The sequence below is a fragment of the Protopterus annectens genome, chromosome 5.part0, assembly GCF_019279795.1.
Source record: "Protopterus annectens isolate FY-2018-M chromosome 5.part0, PAN1.0, whole genome shotgun sequence".
NCBI classification, from domain to species: Eukaryota; Metazoa; Chordata; order Ceratodontiformes; family Protopteridae; genus Protopterus; species Protopterus annectens.
In genome coordinates, this window is record NC_056735.1 from 749,351,125 (window position 1) to 749,378,872 (window position 27,748).

General features: G+C 36.9%; 1 protein-coding gene across 8 annotated transcripts in view; it reads left to right on the plus strand.

Moving 5' to 3' along the window:
* GRIA4 (glutamate ionotropic receptor AMPA type subunit 4) overlaps positions 1 to 27,748 on the plus strand; it is a 2,450,678-nt gene that overhangs the window by 1,244,167 nt on the left and 1,178,763 nt on the right. For all 8 annotated transcript variants that reach the window (XM_044072595.1, XM_044072594.1, XM_044072591.1 and 5 more), the window contains exon 4: positions 10,762 to 10,946. In XM_044072595.1, the coding sequence (XP_043928530.1) occupies positions 10,762 to 10,946 (185 nt within the window). The remainder of the gene's footprint in view (positions 1 to 10,761; positions 10,947 to 27,748) is intronic.

Consider the following 27,748-nt stretch of genomic DNA (forward strand, 5'->3'; position numbering starts at 1 on the left):
AACTGGTGCCAGAGCCATGGCCTAAAGTTAAATGCCAAAAAATGCATAGTCATACCCTTCGGGAAAAACAAGGTTACCCCTAGCTACCAAATAGGTGGCAATCCACTGAGCATAGAAGAAGTTATCAGGGACCTGGGGACCCAGGTTGATAGTAGTCTGTCATTCGACACCCATGTAGCTAAAGTAGTTAGGAAGACCTTCTACATTGCCCACCTTATCATGAAGGGATTCTCATCTAGATCAAGGGAGGTCATAGTCTCCCTATACTCATCACTCATCAGACCAATGATTGAGTACAATGCCCCATTCGGAATGTATCTGACCCGACACTTGCAGCAGCTGGAGAGGCCACAAAAGTTCCTCACCAAAAGGATAAAGGGTCTCAAACATCTGTCCTATGCTGCCCGACTGAAAGAACTCCAGCTCTATTCAGTCGCCACGCTGCTCAGAGGTGACCTTTGCCTAACATACAAGGCCATGTCAAACCCAGATTTGATGAATATGCTTCACCTCAAAAATCTAGATCCGTCAGAGCCACAAGGGCGGGAGACTTAAACCTCGACACGGCTATTAATAGGACGCGCTGGAGGGATAGATTCATCACCCAAAGACTCCCTATGCTGTGGAATAAAATCCCGGTATATGTGAGGCAGAGCACCTCGCTGGCCTTGTTCAAGAGAAATCTTGACCAATGGATGGGAGATCGCAGATATACCCCAGGGATTACCTCAGTGTCACTGCTCAACAGAGGCACAGCAAAATAATGGGTATAGTTCCCCATACTAAAGGGGTGGCGTAAGCCACAAAACTATGGGCTAGGCTTGTAAATGCCCTCGGGCAGATAGCCTAGTATGAACCTATGAACCTATAATAAGGCTTGTAAGGACTTTCTGACATTCCATAAGAATATGGGGGATTTAACTGATTTTTTTTTGTATTATGAATCATTTTCTCATTCTAATATATATATATATATATATATATATATATATATATATATATATATATATATATATATATCTATATATATATCTATGACACAGGTGGACAGTGGTTTAACTTTCCATAACCACATCGCCACAGCAGTCAGGAAATCCTTCTATGTGGCACACCTCATCACTAAGGGCTTTTCATCCAGAAAAAAGGAGGTCATAGTCCCACTGTACTCATCCCTCATTAGACCCATTATAGAGTATAATACCCCATTTGGTATGTACTTCACAAGACATCTGCAACAGCTGGAAAGGCCACAGAAATACCTCACTAAAAGAATCACAGGCCTAAAGCAGATGCCATATGCTGACAGTCTAAAAAAACTCCAGCTATACTCTGTGGCATATCGTCTACTCAGAGGTGATCTCTGCTTATCATACAAGGCCATGTCAAACCCTGAGCTATTGGACATGCTCCACTTAAATAAATCCCAATCCCTCAGAGCCACACACTCCAGGGATCTAAACTTTGTCATCACAATGAACAAAACATGCTGGAGGGATAGGTTCCTGACCCAGAGACTCCCCATACTCTGGAATAGACTGCCCATACATGTCAAGCAGAGTGCCTCCTTGGCCCTCTTCAAAAGGAACCTTGATGATTGGATGGGAGATAGGAAATTCACCCCGGGGATCATGTCAGTCGCCCTGCTAGACAGGGGTCTAGAGAAGTAAATATTGTGGGAAGAAATATCCAGGCCGATAGCCTAGTATCAACCTATGAACATATGAACCTATATATATATATATATATATATATATATATATATATATATATATATATATATATATATGGGTCTACTTCAGAATGCCGGCTTTCATATGGCCGACACCATATGATCGACATTTTGAAAGACCAACATCCTGAAATAGCACCATTTACCTACCTGTAAACACAGTAAAACTGTGTTATGCAAGGAGGCAAGCCCCCCTGCACCCCCCACAACCCCTGCTACTTAAATATTCTCACTCTGAGATTGCACTACAGTGCAGGAAAGTGGAATCTCCCAGTCCCCCACTGTAGCGGGATCTCTGCTATCATTTGTCTGCCTTTCAAACGTTCGCTCATATGGTGTCGGCCATATTATTTTCGAACATTTGAAAGTTTGAACAATTGAAGAGCTTATATATATGTGTGTGTATGTATGTATATAATTAATTTATTTTTTGATCTGACCAGGTGCATAGGCTTATCTATATGGTCCCTTCTCTCCCACAGTCCAAGTATTCATCGAGAATGTATCAGTTATATTGTGCATTTCTGTGCACTTCACAGTTGTGATACATATGTAATGTTAGATTTTTACATCAGTTTTTACAGCGCAGAATATTTGGTCACATGTTTAGAGGCGTATACTGTAGAGTCCTTATACAGTACCTTTACAATGCAGTACTTAAATTATGTTTTAGAGAAGTCGGAACATTTCAGCAACAGTTATTCTTCTATCTTTCATGGTAAACAGCACTATTCTACCTTCATATGATACACTAGAGATACATGCTAATGTGAAAATACACCATGGCTGCTCAAAATACAAATCCAATGCAAAGTAAACTATGTGAGGATGCTATTCCTAAGCAAAGTACTATGTACACATTTACAGCCTCATGTTGGAGGTTGCCTTTGTAGTGAAAGCAGTTTAATATTTTGCCAGTCGGAGGTATAATTGTCCAAGCTTTCACAGTTTCTGATATTAATATTTCACTTGTACTGATGATTTGAATATTATTCAATAATGCCTGGGGAAGATAAGGGTACATGTCAGAAATTTAAAATGTTGCTTTTATTTCTTATCATATAAGAGATTTCAATTTTCATCTGAAAGAGTTTGTCTATTATTTGCATTATTTGGTATAGGATAATTTGGGGATGTTGCCAATGGTTACATGCATCTCCTTGTTTCAGGTTCTGATATTTGCTGTTGGAACTGTTTCACATTTTGTATGTTTACTGACAGTATGGACCAGGATGGAGACAATATTATGTCCCTGTAAAAGCTAGCCTTGCTGAAATCACATTTTCTCTACTAATTACTCCTGACTAAGGTTAACTGTATTTCATAACAGGAAATGTCTGGTCATCCATACATTAATATTTTTAATTATTCTGAAAATTCTACTGAAATTAAATTTAGCCTTATTTTATTACTATCTGAGTTATTCAGCACATCTCTTAATGAACAAGTAACCCTAGTAATTAAATATAAACTCCAAGCCAAATGTGATCCCTTAGCACTTTGAATCTAAACTACAAAGCTTTACTCAAATCCAGCCTGCTTGTCCTTTTGTCCCATTGGTTTAAGAAAGAAAAAGAAAAACAATATCTGGTTTGCATTCTAGCCAACAATGACAAAAGCTAGTCTGTATGACTCAGCCTGACTAGAACACCTACTCTTTCCCTTTGACTTGAATATAATGCAAATTCTGGGGGTGGGGGACAAAAATAGACCAGACAAGTAGCAAGGCAGCTCCTTGGCACTGAGGGATAAATCCCTGACTATGACTCTGGTGATCTGAGTTTGATTAGCAGCTCAGGTGCCCGTAGAAGCTCGACAAGAAAGATGGGAGTGGACAACCGGGGGGGTGGTTCTGAATTGCCTCATGGGTGACATCTGGCAGGTATTACATCTAGTGGAGTCCAAACATACCAAGCACACACTGCTCCAGTTCATATGTGATGTAAGTCAGCAATAGCAGAGCACAGAAGGGCTGCTATGGTGGCAGGGGCTACTCCCAGGGGTGGAGAGAGATTTGGCAACTCTAAAGGATAACCAAGCTGGCCTGCTTCCTTCCTCCTAATTCTTGTCAGGGAATGGCAGTTCAGCCGAGATCTTTGGCAGGATGAAATGGACTGTACGGATCTCACCTAGACCAGGAATGTCCATCTTCCACCCCCCACCCCCCCCGAAACAACTGGGTGCAGGTAGAGGAGCCAGGTGAAGTCCTGCAGAAATCAAAAAAAAAAAAAAAACGCCAATAGCAGAAGTGCTTATATTCTACTTATATTCTAAGCAATTCTATTATTAGTCTGTTTTATCAGCAGTTATCAGCATTAAAAGAGCAGCTATTCTAAAACAGCTGTGCTTCAATATGTGAATCCAAACTTTTTAAGTTACATTTTTTTGTGTCAAACAGCTAAGACTGAGTCAGTAGACCCCAATGGGTGGCATACGTTTCATATATCGGAAGTGAAGTGAGAGTGCTTCATTTTACTTGCAACAGATCAATACCTCTGAAAACTAGAAAGCATCCTAGCCAGGAGTAAGCTGGATGATATTAGAATATGAATGCAAATGCAGATGGTGATGCTGGTATATTTGAATTTTTTGTTTGGTTTTGTTTTGTTTTCTCCTCTGCTGGCAAATGGACTTATTGGTCATCCTTCTGAGTAAAGTCATAGATAGTTACTAGGCATGCAGTCAATGAGACCATTGAGGAGTCTAGCCCAGTTTACTAATTGTCCCAGCATACTGACTGGTTAAGTGACTTGCCCTGACTACAATTACAGTAGACAAATGTTAGCTAAAGGAATCAAACACTGGACTATAGGAAGCAGCTTGTCAATAGCTTATTGCTGCAATCTTTTCTACTGCCAATGGACAGAAATAATCAGGAGAGTTTTATAAATGAGTGGGATAAACACAATAGAGTTTTTAAAGCATTAGACTATAGAATTTTGAGGATCTCTGCAGTCTATTGACTAAGTCAGGGACATGGGCAGATTTGATAAATCTTGCAAAGTTCTGCATCAGTCTATGATTGCTTCTGTTAGGCATATCTTTGAGTTAAAGGAAAACTAAAATTAAACTAGAACCCAGATTTTTTACTATCTAGGTATTCACATAGCTGAAGAATTTATTAATGCCAGTGTTCTAATAAATACACAAAATCTAACAGACCCTATTCAAAAATGGATACCACGTATATTAAACTTCAAAAAAGACATAATTATAAAGCTGACATTGTCACTAAAAATAATGTAAGATACAGAGTATAGCTTAAAACACCAAATTTGATGTACTAACAATGGCACAAGCTGTTACATAAGCCTTTATTGCACCCTATAATGCCTAGACCAGTGATGGCGAACCTTTTGGCTTTGGCGTGTCAAAAATTCAGAAAGTATCTATCTTGAGTCTGCTGGCATGTCACTCCTCCACCCTCCCAAACAAAAGAGAAACAATTCTTTACATATTCATTTATTTAAAAAAATACAGTCCAATCATATGTGCTGCTATGTATTATAAAAGTAAAAGAAAAAAATCAGTGACTTACAATAAAGAAAATGATATGCACACTGATAATTGGGCTTAAAATAGTGCACCATAACATGACCCTACTTTTAATAGTAACTTTGAATTGGGCTGAAAAAAATATGGAACATATTGCATTTGATTTGATTAACATCAATTAATGAGGTTCTCCCGTTCGATTCTCGTCTTGGGTTGGGAGTGCCATCTGTGTGGAATCTGCATGTCCTCCCCGCGGTCGAGTGGGCATTCGAAAGACGTGCGTTGAATGGGCATGCCTTCTTTGAAGGTTGGGTGTTGGGCTGGCAACTCGACACCATAAAAAAAAACAACTGGCAATCATTAGCGGACTGGAGTTCCGCTGTGGCGACCCCTAATCGGGAAAAGCCGGAAGACAAACAACAAAAAAATTACTTTTTTTGCTGAGTTTTAATAGATAAGTGCAGGGTCACATATTTCTTGTATTTTTATTCATTCAGTTTCTTTGGTAATGTGTGTGTTGGTGAACGCTATTATGTCACCCAAAACATTGTGGTGTGTCACCTATGACACGTGTCATAGGTTTGCCATCACTGACCTAGACTTATTGTCCAATATCAAACAAGGCACAATAGCCAAGACGGATTAAGATTACAAAACCTTTTAGTGTGTTGGCAGACTGCCATACTTAAAATGGTAATTCCCTAACTTGCACCCCCCTAGAGATAGGCTCTCTGGAAAAGTATGAATGCTCAGTGGTTATTCTGCATGTGTTTGGCAACTAACTCTTTGACCATTATCACCCTGAAGTTTCTTGTCCCTGACCATAATTTTATATTACTTGAACTTACAAAACCACAATTTATGTTACTATCGTATTCTTTTTTATGTTAGTCATGTTTGCCAGTGCATAGGCTCATAGGCAGTACCTTCGATCTTTTTAGATTAATATGCTTCCATTCACTGGGTTTGGAGCTCAGGTGATTATTTATTTATTTATTTATTTGGCATTTAACTGGCAAGGTCCTACTGAGCTACAACCCTTTTTTCAGTGGAGGCCCCAGGAGAAAAGCTCCACAATAGTAGATAGTATTTTTTACAAAAGAATAAACAATAAATAATTAATACAAAACACACAACAATAAAAAGAGAATGTAGCGTTGAAAGCACTTCCTTGCAAACAATAATGCTGCTAATTGACAATGTATAGAGTTTGCTAAAATAGCTATAAAACTTTCCAAGAGACCAGATTATGAATACCAAGAAGAAAAAGGGTAGAGATAAGAAATACAGAATTTGAAAAGGTTCAGAAAGAAGGTGTAAGGTGATAGAGGTATGGAGAGTTGTAGCAATAAAATGAGAAAAGGTATAGGAGTCAAAGAAGAATTAGAGCAGCCAGAAGTAGAACAGTTAAGAGGAACACCAAACTAATCATTGCTCGTACGCATCTCCTCTTCGCCCTATTATATGCCTCTCCTATACTTTCATTCCTCAATAAAAGTGAGGTTAACAAACTCTCTGTTGCCTATAATCACATTGCTAAATTTGTAACAGGTGAATCTTATCGCACTCACCACTGACTTAACCTAAGGAAACTTGACTGGTTAGAACTCCCCAATCTTCTCAAACTTCACCAACTCACTGAAGCATTTAAAATAATTAAGACACCAGACAAAACCCCCTCACTGAGTAAAATTCTGACTCCCTACTCTAATCTTACCTGCCTGCGATCTGCAAATAGCGTTCTGGTACAAACTACTAGATCTAATAACTCTGGTGGCGATGCTCTTTATGCCAATTCCATAGGAAAGATCTGGAATGCCCTTCCTAATAACCTAAGACTTATTACCTCGCTTAGCCAATTCAAAAACAATCTTAAAGAGTTTTTTAAGTCACATTGGCTATGCCCATGTGCTAATCCAGACTAATCCTAAAAGTCCCCACGCCTACAGTCTCCTGACTAAGGGCTTCTCTCTTCTCTTAGTGCAAGCTATTCACAATTGGAGCTGCTCAGTTCCACCAAATCCTTCATCTCTGCTCTTTCAAAGGATTCAGACTCCTCTTGGTCTGCCTGCCCCAAAAAGGCCTAGGGTATTACTGTGGAATGTAGTTACTTCTTAGGTTATAATCGTTACCTCTATATCACTAAATATTTCAACTGTATCGATTCTCACATATCTTCTCTTGTGATTATTCTGTATGTATACCTATGTTTTTATGGAGGTGTTCTCTGCTTGACCTTGATTGAAAATGTTATTGTATTTCCAATTTTATATGTATGTAAATTTATGTTTAATGTGGAGCTTTTCTCCCCGGGTCTCTGCTGAAAATGGATATTATCCAGTTGGACTAACCCGGTCAACAAATGTAAAATAAATAAAAAATAAATAAGTAAGGAAAGTAGTAATGAGACCATAGTTAGAAAGGTTAGGGAGAGTGAGATTTATAAATGTTAGAAGAAAGTTCAAGCTTTGGAAATTCATGTCATACAGAAAAAAAGTTCTTAATACAATACTAAGCAGCTTTAAGATGATTGTTTCTTTAATGCCATCTATACAGTATTTGTCACTTCTGTTAATAGATAAGTCGATGCACAGACAGATAGTCTATAAGATAGATAAAGGTACTGAAGAGCTATGAGGATAAGATTTTTAAACAGAAATATCTGTGAAATGATATAGTACAGGGATTCAGAAATTCTACACAACTGATACTTGCAAAGGCCAAGGATCTATATTTTTCATATGGTACAGTTTTCAGAGTGTTACAAACTTAATTAACACACTTTCAAAATTGTATTGCAAAATTTCTTAAGCCATGTAAAGATACTTTGGATTGGCACATAACATCCATCACACATGATCCTCAAAATTACAAACTTCCTAGCATTTGTCAATTAAGTACAGTAAATTTCCCAGAAAACCTTGTTTCATTCACATTGCTTGCAATACACATTCTTCTGTGAACTAGTACGCACAGCACAAACATGCAGTTCTGCTTGAAAGTACAGGATTTCTAACTGATGCAAGCTAGGCAGGCTGCGACTATATTCCTTATGCAATATGCAGGCAGGAATTACAAAGTAATTCTATATAAGCTGTGTACTGAGCTTCAGTTTTAAGACACACATACACATTTTAAGAGATACATAGGATTGCTTCATAATTACAAGACATAACTCAAAATGTTACTTCTCTACACAGACACAGTCAGCAGCTTACTCCTGGGTAGGATGCCTTCTCATTTCAGTGGTGTGTCTGTGTTTGTTGCTAGTAATATGGGGAACTCTCACTTCACTTCTGATAAAACTTCATGAGCATCTGAGTCATGTCCTCCAACAGTAAAGGACTTAAATGCAATATATTTGTTTTGCAAGCGGTACTGGGTTCGGTATTAAAACAGTGAATAACATTAAGTTTAGCAAACTTTGTGGAAAAGAATGATGTTCATTAATCCATATCAACAAACTGGCAGTTGGTGCAGGTGTTAAGGTTGTGAACTTTAAACTCTGTTGTACAGACTTTCATTCCCTCAGTCTTCATTTGCCTCCTGTGTGACCTTGAGAAAGTCACTTAACCAACCATTGTCTTCAGGTTGCCTCAGAAAAGGGATATTGTGTCCAGTGGATCTATTTGATTAGAAAATAGGATCATCCTTAGAAACTTTTTATGCTTCTATGAGTGTGCCATGTTCAGGAGCACAACTTTCATAATGAACATATGGGACACTGACAGAGGAGTATTTATGAAATGTCAAGTCCAAACAAGCTCTGCTCCCAGTCCTTTAGCAATTTAGTTTCAGATTCATAACACTTCCTTCCTTCCATGTATTGAGGTATTTTTAAATACTTCTGTTATAGCCATCTATTGAAATCATCACTTCCCCCTGACATCTTAATAGTACATGCAGGACTCCCCCCTAATCTTTCTGGATGGGAAAGGAACACACAACTTTTGCAGGGGAATTTCTACATTATTGTCACAAAATGCCTCTGCCCTAAGCTGCTAATCATGAAATAGTAGAATATAACCCATGCATTGTTTGAAGATAGTTTGTACTGATATGTTAGTGATAGATAAGTTGGTTCCAATTATTGTGAGAAAGTGTATATGTTAGTATACATGTGCTTAAGTGAATACCTCTAAATCTGAGTACAGGTGAGTTGGGGTAAAGATCAACTGTCTACCATATCAATTAATCATTCATCCATTGCTGGAATGTACCCTCTAAGGTGTACAATTCTGGATTAATGGATTCACGAATCAGTGGTTTCAGATTTTAGTATGTGGAACACTATTATATAAATTTCTAGGTGTGTGCTTTTAAATTTATACACTGAATCTCTTTGTTTTTTGGCACAAAATAAGGTGATGTGACTCCAGCCTAAGATTCATAAGAAACACAGATAATCCTGAACTCCTCTAATTATAATTTGTGCTTTGATACATGTTAATAACTATCTTTTATTTTTTTCATCATTCCCAAAATGTACCAACAGCATATTTTTGACTATTTTAAGTACAGACACACACACACACACACACACACACACACACACACACACACACACACACACACACACACTATAAAAATTGCCTTACCTCATAACATTGTCTTTTTTCATATGTACACACACACGCCCACACATACACAGACACACACTGCAAAATTGACTTACCTCATCATATTTATGTCTGTTTTCATATGCACACGGACACCCACTCATGCGCATGAGCACACGCACACACACGAGCCTGCACGCACGCACTACAAAATTGTCTTACTCATCATGTTGTCTCTTCTCATATGTACTGTACATGAATTATACATGCATTGCATGTGAAGAATTAATAACTAATGACCTTCTGCCTATGGCCAATACTATACTTGAGAAGAGTCTTCAAACTAGCTGATTATAGCCAGTTAATAAACAAAGAAACAGGAAAAAATATCAGATCTCTCTTTGCCAATGTCTCGTAACCTTTTCAGTTTTGAAATTCTCTGTAAGATGAGGTATCCTTCTGTTTTAAACAGAAAGTACATTTATCTCATCATATACCAGCACTATTACTGACATGCTAAACTGATTTGGATCACAGACTATGATAATAAATGGGCATGCAGAACCATTCTCCACTCTGGCTATTATTCAAAGGAGTAAAGAGGCAGTTTCATTTGTGGACCTTTGCAAATGCCAGCAAGAATAATGTGCTTAAAATTGCTAACAGTTTCATAAAAATAGTTTATTAATTTATAATGTTAAATAATGAAAGTGTATTATATTCATAACGTACAGTTTTGATTTTCACTTTTTGTCCTCATATTCTTTTGTCCTTGGAGAGTGTATTTATATTAATCTGCTATAAAATGCTTATAAAAGACTACCCTTTAGGTAAACAACAACAAAGCCGTGGGCTCATCTTTGTGTTTTGTTGACTACCCTTTAGGTATTTCAAAAATTGTGTTTTCCTGCATAATGTAAAGTAAATTAAATGAGTCTGGAAATCTCCACTAAAATGCATTGCATTTCCTTTTATCAGGATACTCCATACTTCAAGCAGTTATGGAAAAAGCAGGACAAAATGGCTGGCAAGTGAGTGCCATATGTGTGGAGAATTTCAATGATGCTAGCTACAGACGTCTTTTAGAAGATCTGGATCGCAGACAAGAAAAGAAATTTGTTATAGACTGTGAAGTGGAGAGACTTCAGAATATCTTGGAACAGGTAATAATGATTTATCATGTCACTATCCACAGTCTTGCCAAGCAACAGAGTGATCTAGAAATGCCTGAAACAAATCAATATATGTGACTTCTTTCTAGATTAACTGAATAATGTTTAGTGGTTCTAAATCAGGAGTGTAAGAGCAACACAACAGTAATTGAACAACACTGTGTACAACAATATCATAACTTGTTTGTACTTCTCAGTTGCTGTTTTATTCATTATGTGTGCATCTCTTGGGCGTCATATATAACTATCTGTACAGAACAGATTACATGCCATAATGTAGTAATGCTGACTGTAAAATTATTTTACAAAAGCATTTGTCTAGACCTTTGGCAGACAGTAGTATTGTATACACAGAGTTTTTGGAATGTGCATAACAAAAAGAAGCCATACAAGAGCCATTTTCAATGAAACAAAAATTCTCACTTTGACACAGAAATGAAAATTCTTATGAAGTATAAGTGGGATTCAAAGTATAAATAACCGACATATAACAGAAATGTGAAACTAGAGTATTAGACTCAGAAAATCAAAATAAAAATGCAGTTTTGTGTAAAGAGTAGGACAGCAAATGGCACATAAAACATTCTGGAAGAAATGTAGTACCAAAACACACCCAACACATAGAGTTTATCATAGTGTGCTAAGTAATCAAAAGAAACCACAATTGTCAAAAATTAGGAGGATGTACGCCTAGTCATTGTACTGTAAAATTTGGCTGATTGTTAGTGCATTAATGCCTTTTGTCTGCATTATTGCAGAATGCTGCCCACAGTACATATCTTGCTGACTTAACCCAGTCTTCTGCCCATAGCATGACAGTATAATTGTTACACTATACTGCCATTGTAAGATTATTGCATTGCACTTTTTTGCAGCCCATATAAAGTCAACCTTCAGCCATGAACAGACTCCTGTCCACAGGGCATCAACAAACTGGTCAGCAAGTCACTGTCTAATATGGTATACTGTGCTGTCCATAGTGAATGTTTTCAAAATTAAAACTTTGGTTCAGATGATACAGTAATACTATCAAAACTGCGAAAATAGAAACAGATCAACAGCACTTTATTCAGTAAACCTTTCATTCATAAGATGTTGATCAAATAAACACACACACACACACACACACACACACACACACACACACACACACACACACACACACACACACACACACACCATGTAATCTTTCTAGAGTTCAGGCTGCTGCTGATGGCTCCTATTTATTTACTTTTTACTACATTTGTCTTCCTTTTCAACAGAGACCTGGGGGAGAAAAACACCAAAAAAGGTAACAGTCAGTATACAGTTGAACAAATCCACGCAAAGACCCAAATACACAACCTGTAGTTAAACACATAAGATGCATAAACAAAATAAAACATTATATAATGTTGTTGGAAAGGTAAACATCAATTACATTAAGTAAGAAACATAGCAAAATACTGCATGAAAGCAGATGATATAATAGTAATTATATCAAATATATATCTGCACATATGATGTATACTTAATGCAAACTACAGTAGATCATTTCACATTCTAGAAGAATTCTGAAGAATTTATCACATTACAGTAGTTCATATAATATTCTAGAAACAAAGACTTTTTTCTTCTTTTCTGTTTCTTAAGGAATGAAATTTGTAAAAGAGGAAATATTGAGTTGCGGCTAAGTGAGGTGAATTAAGATGTACAGTAGTGTAGTACAATGAGATGAAATTAGAGGTTGTTAACTAAGGGTATAGTAATTACATCCACAAAACAAGGTCCTATGTTAATACACAGAGAAAAAGATAATTTAGATGGAGTACAGGCTGTCAGAATTAAAAACTTATCTGGGGGGAGAGAGGTGCAGTGGCAGACACTGTTTTTCTTGAAAAATGATTTTAGTGAGAACTTGAAGAGGTTGGGTTTGCTGATCTGTCTGATGAAGATGGGAAAGAAGTTTCAGACTTTAGCAATGTAGCTTGAATAAACGGAATCACTGTAAAAGTTATGGGAGGGAATGATATAGGTCAAGGATTTATCAGAGGTTTGAAATTTTATAGTGGAGTATACCACTGAAGAAAATTCGTTATCTGTCTGGGATGTTTAAAATTTTATGTATTTTGAGTTGACAGAGGTTGAGGTAGTTTGGGTACTCAAACTGATTAAGTTGTTTTATGATGATATACTTGTGCATTCTGTTGTTTATACTGATAGTGAACTTAGCTATTTTATTATAGTATTGCTCAAGTGCAAGATGGGTTGAATGCAGATTTGGAAATATGGATACAGCATGTGAAACTGTGGGAAGTACGTAAGCAATTGCTGTGTGTGATCTTACTGAGGTCTAGAGAATTAAATTTTCAATTTGTGTTAATCAAATTAAAATGCTAGTTTACTACCCTGACAACTCATGATTTTAGTAAAACCTGCCTGGTGTAATGACCTTAATGAAATATAGGAATAATGAAAATTATATTAAGATAAATTGTACACCTGTGTCACCTGCTATAAAGTGTTTCATGAATCTACCTAAGTAGTCAAATATCTTGATATGCCTCCTGAATAGAAAATGTAATTTTGATGCTGTTTCTTTAGTATGTTGACAGAATTCAGAGTAAAATATAAAATGTAACTGGTCATGAAGCATGCTTCTTTATGTGTGTCTCAGCTAAGAATAAATTCAGGTGAGCTGCCAGTGCATCACTTTGTGGATGTATATTTTATTTGTCTTGAAAACACAAAAGCTGCAGCTCTCAGTTTGCCTGCATATTACTTTGTAGTTATATTTTTGTCTTACAAGTACTACAAATCCAATATTCATGTACATTGAACAACCCTAACATCATCAACATATTTCAGAAATGGTGTTACTCATCCCAGTGTACTGGCCCAGACACTTGTTGTAGTAGCTGTTAGTATTGCTCGGCATCATTGTGCACAGAAACAGTTGTCTATACCAATGTGGCGATCACGCATGCCATGCACATGCAGGCATCTTCTACTACTGCTACTGCCGTTGTTCCACACTACATTTCAAAATGTAGTAGTGATAGTAAAACTTTTGGTGCATAATGGATGTTAGCCGTGGAACATGGAGATAAACAAAATAAGCAGGGCAGGACATAATGACATTTTTCAATTACTCACTTTCTAAAGCTGACCACCAATGTCTTCCTTCCTACTGTCTGCTCTTCACCTGTGATCATGATGCCACAACGTACCAGACTACACAAACAGTGCATACTGACTTCACTGTCAAGCAGATTCTTTTGTACATTTCAATTTCACTCTGGATGCACAAGCTGCCACTCAGTATTTTGCCTTTGAATATTTCCTAAGAACTGATTCTTGCTGTTGTTCCATTAGAGGCACACAGTGTGCCATAGACTTTGGCAGTATGCTGTACCAAGCCCATTCACTATGTCACCTTTGTTGTTTAGCAGCACATATTTCTGGTTCTATTTCTGAATCACATTCCTGTCCTGAAGGATGTCCATGTCAGTCTGTCATTGGTGGGCAATGTAAAGGTGCTCTGCAAAGCCAGACAATGGAGAGAGAGAGAGAGGAACTTTATTAAAATGGATGGAAGAATGTCAGAAGAACATGCTATAAAATCAATTCTAAATGAATATTTATCCAGTATACATCAAGAGGAGAAGAAGGGATTTTTTTGTATCGACTACTTGGAATTGACAAAAAAGTCTGGTTTTAGTCTCATCAAAGAGAAAATGGTTATGATTGAACTTCAAAGATAAACATTGATAAGATAAGGTTATTGGGTAGGATTCAATCCAGAATTCTTAGAGAAATGATGGGTCAGCTAGTAATACCCTAAATATAATTTTCAAAAAATAACATGAGGAGATCTCCTTCCTGAAGAATGGAAGATGGCAAATATGATTCACCCTCTCAAGAATGGAAGTCAGAGCATGAAATATGTCAAACTGTCAACTCACCTTAGCCATACATAAAATATTGCAATCATTGCAAAAAACAATACTTTTTGCTTGTTTAGAGGTTAGTATTCAATTGAACTAATCCTCTTGAATGGTATAAATGAAGCTATAGGAAGAGTGTAAAGTCTGACTGGACATTCTCCACTCTTGTTATGATCTGGTTGCATATTTTTTAAGCAAGTGGATATTGCTAGATTTGGTGATAAAAATAACAAAAGCAATCTTTGATTGAAAACTTAGTAAACCAGAAAATGGCTTAAAAATGCAGCTTACTAACTTTTTGTGGGTATATTTCAACTCTAAAGTTAATCGTCACATATTGTGCTCAGATTTCATTGTAGCAGTTTCTTTGAAGACTCTGCTTTGCTTGTTTAAACATAAAATCCTCAATCAAATTGAGTCCAAGTGGTGCAAAATGAAAACCACAGGGCATGAACAGAATTTGGATAGACAAAATGCCTTTTTTTGTTACAATAAGGGCGGTAGATGATTATATAGCCTTCCTAAGGAGATGGAGACATGAAAGTAGAGAAGTCAAGAATTCCTATGACAGAAATAAAGCAGTTTGTATTACAAATGAAAAAATAGCAGGAATCTCTCAGTTAAGTTGGATCTGCTACTTGTTCTTAAAGCCAATGGGTCAAAGAGGTCCTTATCTTCAACCTCCTATGCTCCTGTGACTTGCATTGTATGCCTATTGCTAGTGATACTTGGGAAGACTACACATGATGTGTTAAGTGTGTGCGACAACATATTAGTGATTGTAGTAACATATATGTGTATCTGCCGTACACTATAAACATCACACAACTACCTGGCATCATCTGTTTTCTGTCACTGCTTCCTACCCATAGGTCACCATGCTGCACAGTGTGCCATACACAGTCTTATTAACCTCATTTTCACAAGGAATGCAAAAACCTGATTTAAGGATTGGAAAGATAATTTCTTACTTTGGCTAATCAAACCTGTATAGCATCTCCTTTCAGAGGCAACAGTTATGAGTAGTGATGCAGAGAACATTTATTTCTGTAACATATGGCTGTATGAAACAGAAAAGATATGCAAAGAATTGTACTGCTTAGTGCAGCTTGAGCAAGTGAACACTCACTGACTTCTATCCCATGGAGAACTGTGGTCTGGCAGAATACTCCCAGTGACTCATGACAGTCACAGTGTTAAGTTATGTATAGCATTACTTGGCGCTAACCCAGGATAGGATTCTTAACTGTTTGTTATTATGCAGATGATTTCCATAGCATCATCTTGCCATACTGCTGTGCATTTTTTATACTACACCAGAAAACCAAGAAACTCATCTTGCATAGCACAGCTGTAAGGAGGAGTAGCCTGGTATACATGAATCACTAGCTACCAGGCAGCACCACTGATCTCCTGAATGCTTGTCAGCAATGCAAAATTCCAGTAGCATGCACTCCAGGAGAAGGACAAGTTTCCTTCTCAAGCCATACTATCAGGTTGACTGCGTGCATCCAAGAATCAGACAAAATCACAGAAAAGGGCTAGTGGTGTGTTGATTTGTATTTCATGATGCAGTTTTTCAAGGAACAGTTCAAAAATAATACCTTTGTTGAAATGACATTAATAAAATGCACTATTAGTTCACCAACAGCATTGCACGACACATAACAATCCTCTGAATTCCAGTATCTGATGTTTTAAGGTCTTTAAATAAAGCAAGTGCAGTATATCAACTTTTGATGCTTACAAAATAGCTTAAATAATGCAGCGTCCACATAATTCTGCATTTCTTATGTAGGCATAAAATCGACTGTAGTTTAATTTCACAAAGTACTTATCAGGCCATTATGTTTTTTGATTCATGACACAAGTTTTATCTATCCTCTTTTGTGGTCTATGTGCATGCAAAAATTTGTTTTCTGATAATTTGTTTATATTTTTTGGTGGCACTGCTATGTTTTCTGAAAATATTTGGGTCCAACGTCTTAATGTTTCTAGATTTTTCTTTTCAAAATAGAATGGCAGTGTTCTTCTACCTTATAGGTTCATGTGTGATTACTAGGCTAAAAACCCCAGGGGCCTTTTAAGCCTCGACATGCTTCACAAATATATCTGACAAGTTTTGATACCCTGGGATTATGTGGGGTATATGGATTACAAAGTATTTATATAATCTATAAAGGTGAAATAAAGTATTGATTGCTCATGTGTTTATCTTAAACTGTAGTTTTAAAAATAATTTATCTTAAATTGCAGTTTTAAATACTGCAAATTTTATAATTATGTATTGAATGGTAACATACAATCTGTATATTAACATCAGATGATGTGGACTTTGGAGATGAACTGAAACAGTTAGTGTAGCCTAACAACTGAGTTTCTGACGCTATGTTGATCACCTGCCCCAAATGAAGCATTTAAATGTAAATACTGTTGGTGGTCTATGCACAGGATTCCTTTTTATCTTTTTATGATTTAATTATTAAAGAAGGTGTTCAGGTAATTCAAGCTGCACAGTGTTTTTGGCTTCTCAGTAAAAGATGGGTTAATGCAATATTTTCCTTTCTGTTAAGTAAAATATTAATTTTTTGAGCAACTTTGTTACCTGGCCTTGTGAATGGACTCTTTGATCTCCTGTTATTCTTTCACATTTACGTAGGGGGTCAGTTGCTGCTGTCAAGTGTTATTTCTGTTTCTTTTTGTGTTCAAGACGGCATGAAATCTGGTTTATGGTCATGTGATCACTCACAAGAAAAGACTGAGTTCTGCTTTGTAGTAAAAAAATTGAGCCTGCATACTGCGCTTGAGCTATAAATAGCTAAGAGAAGGCTGTCTGTTACCAACAAATATCTTGGCTTACTGCCAGTTGCTGAAAACATTCCATTTTGCAGAACACTTTATTATAGAATATTTACTTAGTGCAATTCTGTTATAGTCTGTGAGCAAGATGGTGTCTTAAACTGTTACAGCCAGGTCTACTGTTTTATCTCTTTCTCTAATATTGTCAGATTTGACATAGCACTGAGATTCAGACACTCTTAGCTTCCTTGGATCTATTGCTTGCAGTTACATTTTGAGCAGGCTGTGTTAATAGGACTGACCTTATTTTCACCAGAAGCACTATGTTGTCAGTTGTTGACGAAGTGCTGAAGTGTGGCAGAAGTACTTCTCTGATGAGCAATTTGTACATTGATTACAGAATGTCAGGAACAGATTGCCTTACATAAGGGAACAAGAACACCTTCAGAACTGACCATAACAAAAGTTTCAGTGATGCTTCTTTGACATTATTTAATTATGCTATAGTTTGGATTATTTTCTGTACTAAACAGTTTTGGTGAACAGCATGTGATATCACCTCCTGAAATCGTAGTCCAGCACTGATAATCAGCAAGCTTACAAGTGTAGTATTTAGATGTAATATGCAATTATTTTTGACAAACAAAATTGGCAAACCTGTTATGTTGATGGTGCAAAAGTGTAATTTATTTTATTAGAAAGGTGAAAAAGGCATACTTTAATATCCTTTAATGGGACTATCTCTCCAAGGAAGCTAGAAGCTAATTTAATACCCTTTAAACTACTATTATGAGATATGATAACCATCTCAATCTGCTTGTGATGTGTTATCATTACTGTAAAATTAGCAACTATGTTAATATTTGCCATATTTGTCTCAAAAACATGGTAAGTTCTAGTTGGCATGCAAAGTATCAGAAACTGGGATTTTGAAATACTACCATAAATGATGAAATAATGAAAGATGCAACTTGTATCTACTAAAAAGGACATTAATAGTCAATGCACATCACTAATGCATTATTTAATGCTCATCAATACAATAGTACTTGGGAGTCACCCATGCGAAATCTGGCATTTGCTTTCAGATTTGTAAACAGTGTAACGTAACCTCTGGAGGCATGCTTATTCTCTCTCTTCCTGGTATGCTGCCAGTATGTTCATTTTGCAAGTAATAGTTCAAATTAATTGTTGAACAGCTGTACCGTAGTGAAAAATACTGATTTATGTAACTAGATGCTTAAATGTGTGTGTGTGTGTGTGTGTGTGTGTGTGTGTGTGTGTGTGTGTGTGTGTGTGTGTGTGTGTATATATATCTTCTTCTTCTTCTTTCGGCTGCTCCCGTTAGGGGTCGCCACAGCGGATCAACTGTTTCCATTTCTTCCTGTCCTCTGCATCATGCTCTGTCACACCAACCACCTGCATGTCCTCTCTCACCACATCCATAACCCTTATCTTAGGCCTTCCTCTTTTCCTCTTACCTGGCAGCTCCATCCTTAGCATCCTTTTCCCAATATACCCAGCATCCCTCCTCAGCACATGTCCAAACCAACGCAATCTCTCTGGTTTTTGTCTCAAACCTTTCCAAACTGGACTGACCTCTAATATACTTATTCCTATTCCTGTCCATCCTCATCACACCCAGTAACTCTGCCATGTCAAGCTCTGACTCCTGCCTTTTTGTGAATGCCACTGTCTCCAACCCATATAACATAGCTGGTCTCACTACCCTCTTGTAGGCCTTCCCTTTCACTCTTACTGGTACTTGTCTGTCACTAATCACTCCTGACACTCTTCTCCACCCACTCCATCCTGCCTGTACTCTCTTCTTCACCTCTCTTACACACTCACCATTACTCTGAACTGTTGATCCCAAGTATTTAAACTCATCCGCCTTCGCCACCTCTACTCCCTGCATCTTCACCATTCTTCTAGCCTCCCTCTCATTCACTCACATATATTCTGTCTTAGTCCTGCTGACCTTCATTCCTCGTCTCTCTAGAGCATATCTCCCCCTCTCCAGGGTCTTCTCCACCTGTTCTCTACTCTCACTACAGATCACAATGTCATCTGCAAACATCATAGTCCAAGGGGACTCCTGTCTGATCTCGTCTGTCAGCCTGTCCATCACCATTGCAAATAAGAAAGGGCTCAGAGCTGACCCTTGATGCAATCCCACCTCCACCTTAAACGCATCTGTCACTCCCACCCCAGACCTCACTGCTGTTACACTACCCTCGTACATATCCTGTACCACTCTTACATACTTCTCTGTCACTCCCGACTTCCTCATACAATACCACAACTCCTCTCTAGGCACCCTGTCATATGCTTCCTCTAAGTCCACAAAGACACAATGCAACTCCTTCTGACCTTCTCTGCACTTCTCCATCAACACTCTCAGAGCAAACATCGCATCTGTAGTCCTCTTTCCTGGCATGAAACCATACTGCTAATCACTAATCATCACCTCCCTTCTTAACCTAGCTTCCACTACTCTTTCCCATAACTTCATGCTGTGATTGATCAATTTAATCCCTCTGTAGTTGCTAAAGCTCTGCACATCACCCTTATTCTTAAAAATCGGTACCAAAACACTTTTTCTCCATTCCTCAGGCATCCTCTCACTTTCCAAGATTTCATTAAACAATCTAGTTAAAAACTCCACTGCCATTTCACCTAAACACCTCCATGCTTCCACAGGTATGTCATCTGGACCAACAGCCTTTCCATTCTTCATCCTCTTCATAGCTATCCTTACTTCCTCCTTGCTAATCCACTGCACTTCATGATTCAGTATCCGCACATCATCCAACCGTCTTTCATTCATCAGCCCCTCAAAGTACTCTTTCCATCTGCTCAACACACTCTGCTCATGTGAGTATGTTTTCCTCATTATCCTTTATCACCCTTACCTGCTGCACATCTTTACTAGCTCGGTCTCTCTGTCTAGCCAGTCGGTTCAGGTCCTTTTCACACTCCTTAGTGTCCAACCTTTCATACAACTCTTCATATGCCATATCCTTAGCCTTCGCCACCTCTCTCTTTGCCATGCACCTCATATCCTTATACTCTTGTCTACTTTCTTCATCTCTCTGACAATCCCACTTCTTCTTCACCAATCTCTTTCTCTGTATACTTTCCTGTACTTCTTCATTCCACCACCAGGTCTCCTTGTCCTCCTTCCTCTTTCCAGATGTCACACCAAGCATCTTTCTAGCCATCTCTCTTACTAGCTCTGCTGTAGTTACCCAGCTGTTCGGTAACTCTTCACTGCCACCCAGTGCCTGTCTTAACTCTTCCCTGAACTCCACCTCACAATTACCCTTTTTCAATTTCTGCCATTTGATCCTTGGTGCTGCCCTCACACTCATCCTCTTCTTCCTGATCACCAATGTCATCCTACAAACCACCATCTTATGCTGCCTAACTACACTTTCCCCTGCCACCACTTTACAGTCTCCAATCTCCTTCAGACTGGCCCTTCTACATAAGATATAATCCACCTGTGTGCATCTTTCTCCACCCTTGTATGTCACCCTATGCTCCTCCCTCTTTTTAAAATACGTATTCACCACAGCTATGTCCATCTTTTTCGCAAATTCCACTACCATCTATATATATATATATATATATATATATATATATATATATATATATATATATATATATCTGTGTGTGTGTGTGTGTGTGTGTGTGTGCATACATATGTGTATATATAGTGTGTGTGTGTGTGTGTGCATACATCACACACGCACACACACACACACACACACACACACACACACACACACACACACACACACACACACACACACACAAAGCCCTGTAATACTGACTGCACCTCACAGTTTTCCAAGTTCCTTGTAATTTTTTCTGTTAAATCATTGAGGATTGAAGTTAGTCAACAGTGCCAGACAGTTTCATAGTTTTTATTGCCCATAAAATGAATGTTGAGGAAATATATTTCATTCTTTCGACTTTTTAGTGAATTAAGAGTAATTTTTAAAAAATTGGCTCTGATTTTGTGACCTTATCCTCTCATTATTTTTGGCTTTGTCACTGAATTTTGAGTAAAGAAGTTGACTGTTATGCTGTAATACTTTCTACCATTTGTTTCTTTTATTTTTGTCTTATGTAACTATGTGTCATCTTTGATAATAGAAGCATTTCTTTTAATGCATTTATTTTACAAAGACCAAATTAATTAATTGATTAATTAATTGATTAATTTAAATAAATAAATTATTTTTTATTCTTTTCATTCACTGATTAATTTTCTTATATTTACTTTCTCATCTTAACTAAAGTAAGGTACCTGGACCCCATTCTAGCTGTGGCCTATCCAAACAAGCTTAGAGAGATAGGCAGCACTATTAAAGATATGATTGGTTATGCACAGTTTGTACCCCCGGTACAGCCATTGGGAGTACAAACTTTAAAGTTTAGGTTTAAACCTTGTGGACATTGTTCAATATGTAAATCTGCTGTACCATCTTTTCATTTGATTAATAATAGAGTGTTTTATCCATGTGGTGTTTTAGCTGTGATACAGAAGGAGTTATTTATGTATTAAAATGTGAATGCAATTTATTTTATGTGGGCAAAAACAAAACTAAGCTTCAGAGTTAGGTTTCAAGAACATCTTTGAGATATTAAAAACAAGAAATTAGAAAGCCCTTTAGCATTGCATTTTGATACTTGTCATCAGAGTGATAGTGGTGACTTAAAAGGTACTATTTTAGAAAGGGTAAAGATTATTCCAGATACGTCTTTAAAAAGTAAACTGCTTCATAAAGAGTCAGTTTACCTTTTAAAATGTGGTAGTCTGTCTCCAAAAGGGCTTAATAAGGAATTAAACTGGAAATGGTTGTTGTAATTGTTTAATTGTATTAATTAATATTGATTGATATAAATGCATGCATTATGGGTATGTATTTTTATACTCTATCAAAGGCTGTATGTTCGAGGTGCTAGAGGAGTGAAATTTTGTTTTTTATTAAAACTTTGGACTCACTGGCTTTGTTGTTTTTTTATATTTTGCAAGTTTTTTTTTTCTTTTGTTTGTTGCTAAGCTTAGAGAGACAGTCCATTGCGGAGCCCATTAATACAAACACACACCAACCAGTTCACCTACAAGTATGCCTTGGATGCAGGAGGAGACGAGTTTCCCAGGCACAATTCCACAGGCACACAGAAATAATTTATAGGAGTATCATTTGATTGTTTTGCTATAATATTTATTTAATATTTATTTAATATTTACAATTTTTTTATGCGAAAAGCCAAATACATGAATCAGAGAAATTCAAGCAATGGGATATGAAAATTATGCTTTCACTAAAACTGGTGAAAAGTAAAGATAACAGATACTTTATTATATTGGAAGTCATTAAAACATATAGCAGCCATTTCCACACGTATGTGATTACACGTCTACAATGTTTTGCCCCTTACTTGTCAGGTCAATCAAAATTAATTGCATCTGGAATTAATTAATCTGGTAGCTATCCACTTGTTTGTAGAGTATTGTAGTTAATTGATCTGGTAGCTCCCTGGTTGTTTATGAGGTGCTGAGTTGTTTATGAAGTGTTGTAGTTAATTTTTCTGGTAGCCCCCCCCCCCCCCGGTTTATGAGGTACTGTAGCTAATTGATCTGTGAGCTCCATAATTATTTATAAGGTGATGTATTTAATTGACCTGGTATTCCCTCTTGTTTATGTGTGCTATAGTTAGTTAATCTGGTAGCCCCCCCCCTTATTTATGGGGTGCTATAGTTAATTGATCTGGTAAATCCCCACTTGCTTAAAGTGTCCCATAGAATTTGATCATTGCTGTCTTATTATTCACAATTCATATTTCCTTTAACAGATGTCATTGAAGGGAGAGGTATTCAATATCATTGCTAAACTGAAGATATTCAGTTATACCGCTTTTTTCATCATGAAAATGAGCATGATTTTACTATTGCAAAAGACTGAGGGCTATACAATTTTGGTTGAAATTAGTCATCTCATACTCAATACATCTAAAGCACATGGATTGCTAGTGAATGTGACTAGACATCTGTCACAAGCACCGTGCTCCCCTCATCTTTCATAGTGATCCGGTTAGATTTTGCATCTTGTGTGTAAAGACTGAGAGTTGTAGTTGACAACTCAATGACACCTAAGGACCAGGTGTTTGCAGCTGTATATCATGTTAACACTGAACTGATATCAGCTTGCAGAGATCATATTAATGGCTGTCTTGAATGTGTTCTGCCTTCCATAGGATGACTAATTGCCAAAGGAGGGTCATCCATTTGTGTAATTATTGTGTCCGTCCACTATACTGCTGGTCTTCCTCCTTCAAGGTTGCATTTGACCTTGTCAAGCATGATGTCTTTTCAAATGTCCTTTCTCTGTATGTGATATATCTAAAATGTAAAAGTTGAGCTTGTTATTTTGGCTTCTACTTGGGTTTTATCTCCTTCAGTACTGATTTTTTATTTTTTTCACGAGGTCCATGGAATGTGCAATATTTTATGACAGCACAAAATTCAAAGATGTCTTACTTTTCACAGTCATATGATGTTTTTTATTTATTTTATTTATTTACACTTTGTTGCCTGGGTTAGTCCTAGAAGGCCAGCAGCCTTTTGTCAGGGAAGGTCCAAAGTGGTATTTATACTGACTATGGGAAATTTGGTCATGGCACTGGATGACTTCCGCTATTCTGTAAGATAAGTGCAATGGAATCTTTTATACCTACCTGAGCAACCAACAACACAGGTAGATGGGACCTCAGTTTACCATTTCATCCAAATGATGGAGTCATGCAGATGGCTGAAAATACCAAAACTTGGACAAGTGGAATATTTGCATTCAAAGATTCAATGCTGTTTGTGATGACCATATGTTACCTAAACATTTCTTGGCATTTCTGATAAAATAGCAACTATTTGATTGGATTTATTGCTTGTTTATTATCATTATATATTATTGGCCAGTGCATGCTGAAGCTGTCTACCATCTGTATTTTTCCTCAATCGAGAGCAAATGTACTAATTTTACTTCTTCCTAGGATCTTAATCTTCATAATCATGTACAGCAGATATTTCACATCACCTTCCCTTTTAGCCAGTAACATTCCATCATCAGTATAAAACAATTGTTGACACTTCTTCCAGTTTTCACACCTCAGTTTTCTTCCTACAGTCCTGTTTCTCTGATGATTTGTTTTGTCTATAAATTAAGCATATATGGGAAGAGTATGCAACCTTGTTGTATGCCTTTTGGGTTATTCTGAAGACAGGAAGATTACAGAGGAAGTGGAGGAGAAGACTACAAACAATTTTCCATTGTAGTCTTGCTGTTTAAACTCACTACAAGGAAATTATTGGTTTCCTAGGACTGCTTCTGCAGGTTCCATCCTTTGGTGAGAGCAGAAACTTCTACATGACAGCTACCTGAGCTTGGATTCTACTGAAGGACAGGAGTGTCTATTTTTGATTAGTTAGCTTTTGTGAGAGTGTTGGCTGCATTTTAATTGGCCAGCTTCTCTGAGGGTGTAACCTTATATATTTTTAATATCAGAAGGATTTCTCAGTTCAGTATTTTTAAATGCTGGGCTACTCTGAAGGCAGGACAACTACAGAGAAGGAGGAATACACTACAAAGCATTTTTTCATGGATTTCAAAAGATTAAATGTACCACAAGGACTTCATTGGCTTCCTAGGACTGGGTCTGCAGTGTTCCCGCCTTTAATGAGAGCAGATAATTTCACATGACAGCTCCCTGTGTTTGGATTCCAGAGAAGGACTGGAGTGGTTTTAATTAGCCAGCTTTTGCAGAGGCAATGGCAACATTTTGACTGCCTGGCATTTAAGTGGACTAATTACTACAGACATCAAATAACAGGATCCAGTCTCAGTTTAATAATCTTGAGTACTAAACTATTTTGAAGTCAAGAAGACTATGAAGAAGGAAGAGAAGACTATAGATTTCTTTTCCATCTGGTCTCCTACTGAATTATTTCACTACAATGACTTTACTGACTTTCTAGGACTAGGTTTGCAGTGTTCCAGCCTTTAGTGAGAGCAGTGGCTCCAATTTGATAGTCACTTGAGCTTGGATTCCAGTAGTGGATTGGAATGCCATCTTTGATTGGTCAGCTTCTGCTGGGGCATTGACTGTAATTTGTTTAACAAGCATTTGAGGGGAAGCAGACTTGCAGACTTTAAATGTCAGGAGGCTTGTTCAATTCAGTGCTGAACTACCCCAAAACAAGAAGATGACATAAAAAGGAGTAGAAGGCTACAAAGCACTTTTCTCTATAGGTTCCAGTTGATTCAATGCACTGCAAGGACTTTGTCAGCTTCCTAGAACCTGGTTTGTAGTGTTCCAAACTTTTGTGAGAGCAGAGGCTTCCATATGACTGCTACCTGAATTTGGATTCCATTGAAGGATTGGATAGCTTGTTTTTGTTTATTCATCTTATGCAGAGATGTAGCCAAGAAAACTACAGACAAAGCAGAGGAGTCTACAAGACTCTTTTTCTGACTGTCAATGGGGGTATTAGCAAACTTCTAATTTGCAGTTATCTACAAACTTAATTAGCCAGAAGTCCTCATTTGCAGTCTAGAAAACAGAAAAGTAAATGCTGAAAAGGATGAGTCACAGTACTAAGCCCCATGGGACACAGCTGGTTACCTTTATACTTACTTTTTAAAATATTGTTTTCTATTTTTAAAAACAAAAGATAAAAAATCAGTTATAAAACAAACAACCATTTACATATGTCCACTGCCGATCAATACATCAAAGTTATACATATAAAAAATAATTAATATTTTTCAAGCAAGTCTTTAAGTGTAAGCCAAAATCTATATGAACATGTAACATTAGAAGTTCTCATTTTTATAGCATGCAATTCACTCCTGCAAACAATTTTTGTCATATTAATAAAACCAACACTAGAGGGAGTAACTTTACTTTCCAATTTTTAGTAATTACTTTTCTGGCTCTATCAAGAATAGACCAAAGAACAGACACTTAGGTTTTTCAAATTATCTCAAAATACAGAGCTTTAAATAAAACTAAATATTTAGAAATATTACATCTATCTGATCACAGAGGTTAAATGAAGTTATTATTTTCCTTCCAAAAAGGGAGATGACTTCACATTCATGTACCATATGTGTCCAATCAGCTATTATTTCAGAATCACATCTCCAGCATTTAATTCTATTTGATTTATACACAAATGTAATTTTATTGGGAGTGACAAAAGCTCTGTGTAACAATTTCCAAGGGAAAATGTTCCAATATAATAAAGATGTGGTATTATCTGTAGAGTTTAATATTATGTTCCTGTATTCTTCAGAGAAGTCTTCATTATTAATTTTTGAGGAATAGAGCCAAGAGGAATTTTTCTAAATATGTGAAATCTAACTTAAAATTGTATAAATTTGTGAGAAATATGATTTATTTTTCATTTAATTATTACTGATATTTATTAAGAATTCCAATAATTTGGGGAGCAATTTCTTATCCAGGTTAAATATCTTATGTATCTCTGTGTTTACAAAGTATCTAAATATTTCTAAAATTAACCAGTTCTCAGAATCTTGATTGTATTTGGACCTTAAATTTTCAACAGTAAATATATCAGTAACATTTAAGAATTGATGCCAATAAATTAAATTACTTTGTTGTTTTAATACTAGCATTTTCTTGAAGATATGAGTTTCTAAGCAGTCATTTATATATGCAATTGGAAACATTGAAAATATTAAGTCTACAATGGTTAGAATATGTGAACTTTTAGAAAGAGGAAATGGTGTTATTTAAATCAGGAATTTGAGAAGAAGGCATTTATATTGTGCTGTTGAAAACTCCAACTGTCAACAGCATAATAATTGACACAAAAATGTCGAAATCCCCGAATATCGAACATACACAAAAAAAAACAACCAAACACAACGCAAATTGCTCTATGCCCCCCTGCACCCCCACACCCCCCGCTACTTAAATATACCAACTCCAAGATCACACTACATTGCAGAAAATGGAAATCTCCTCTTA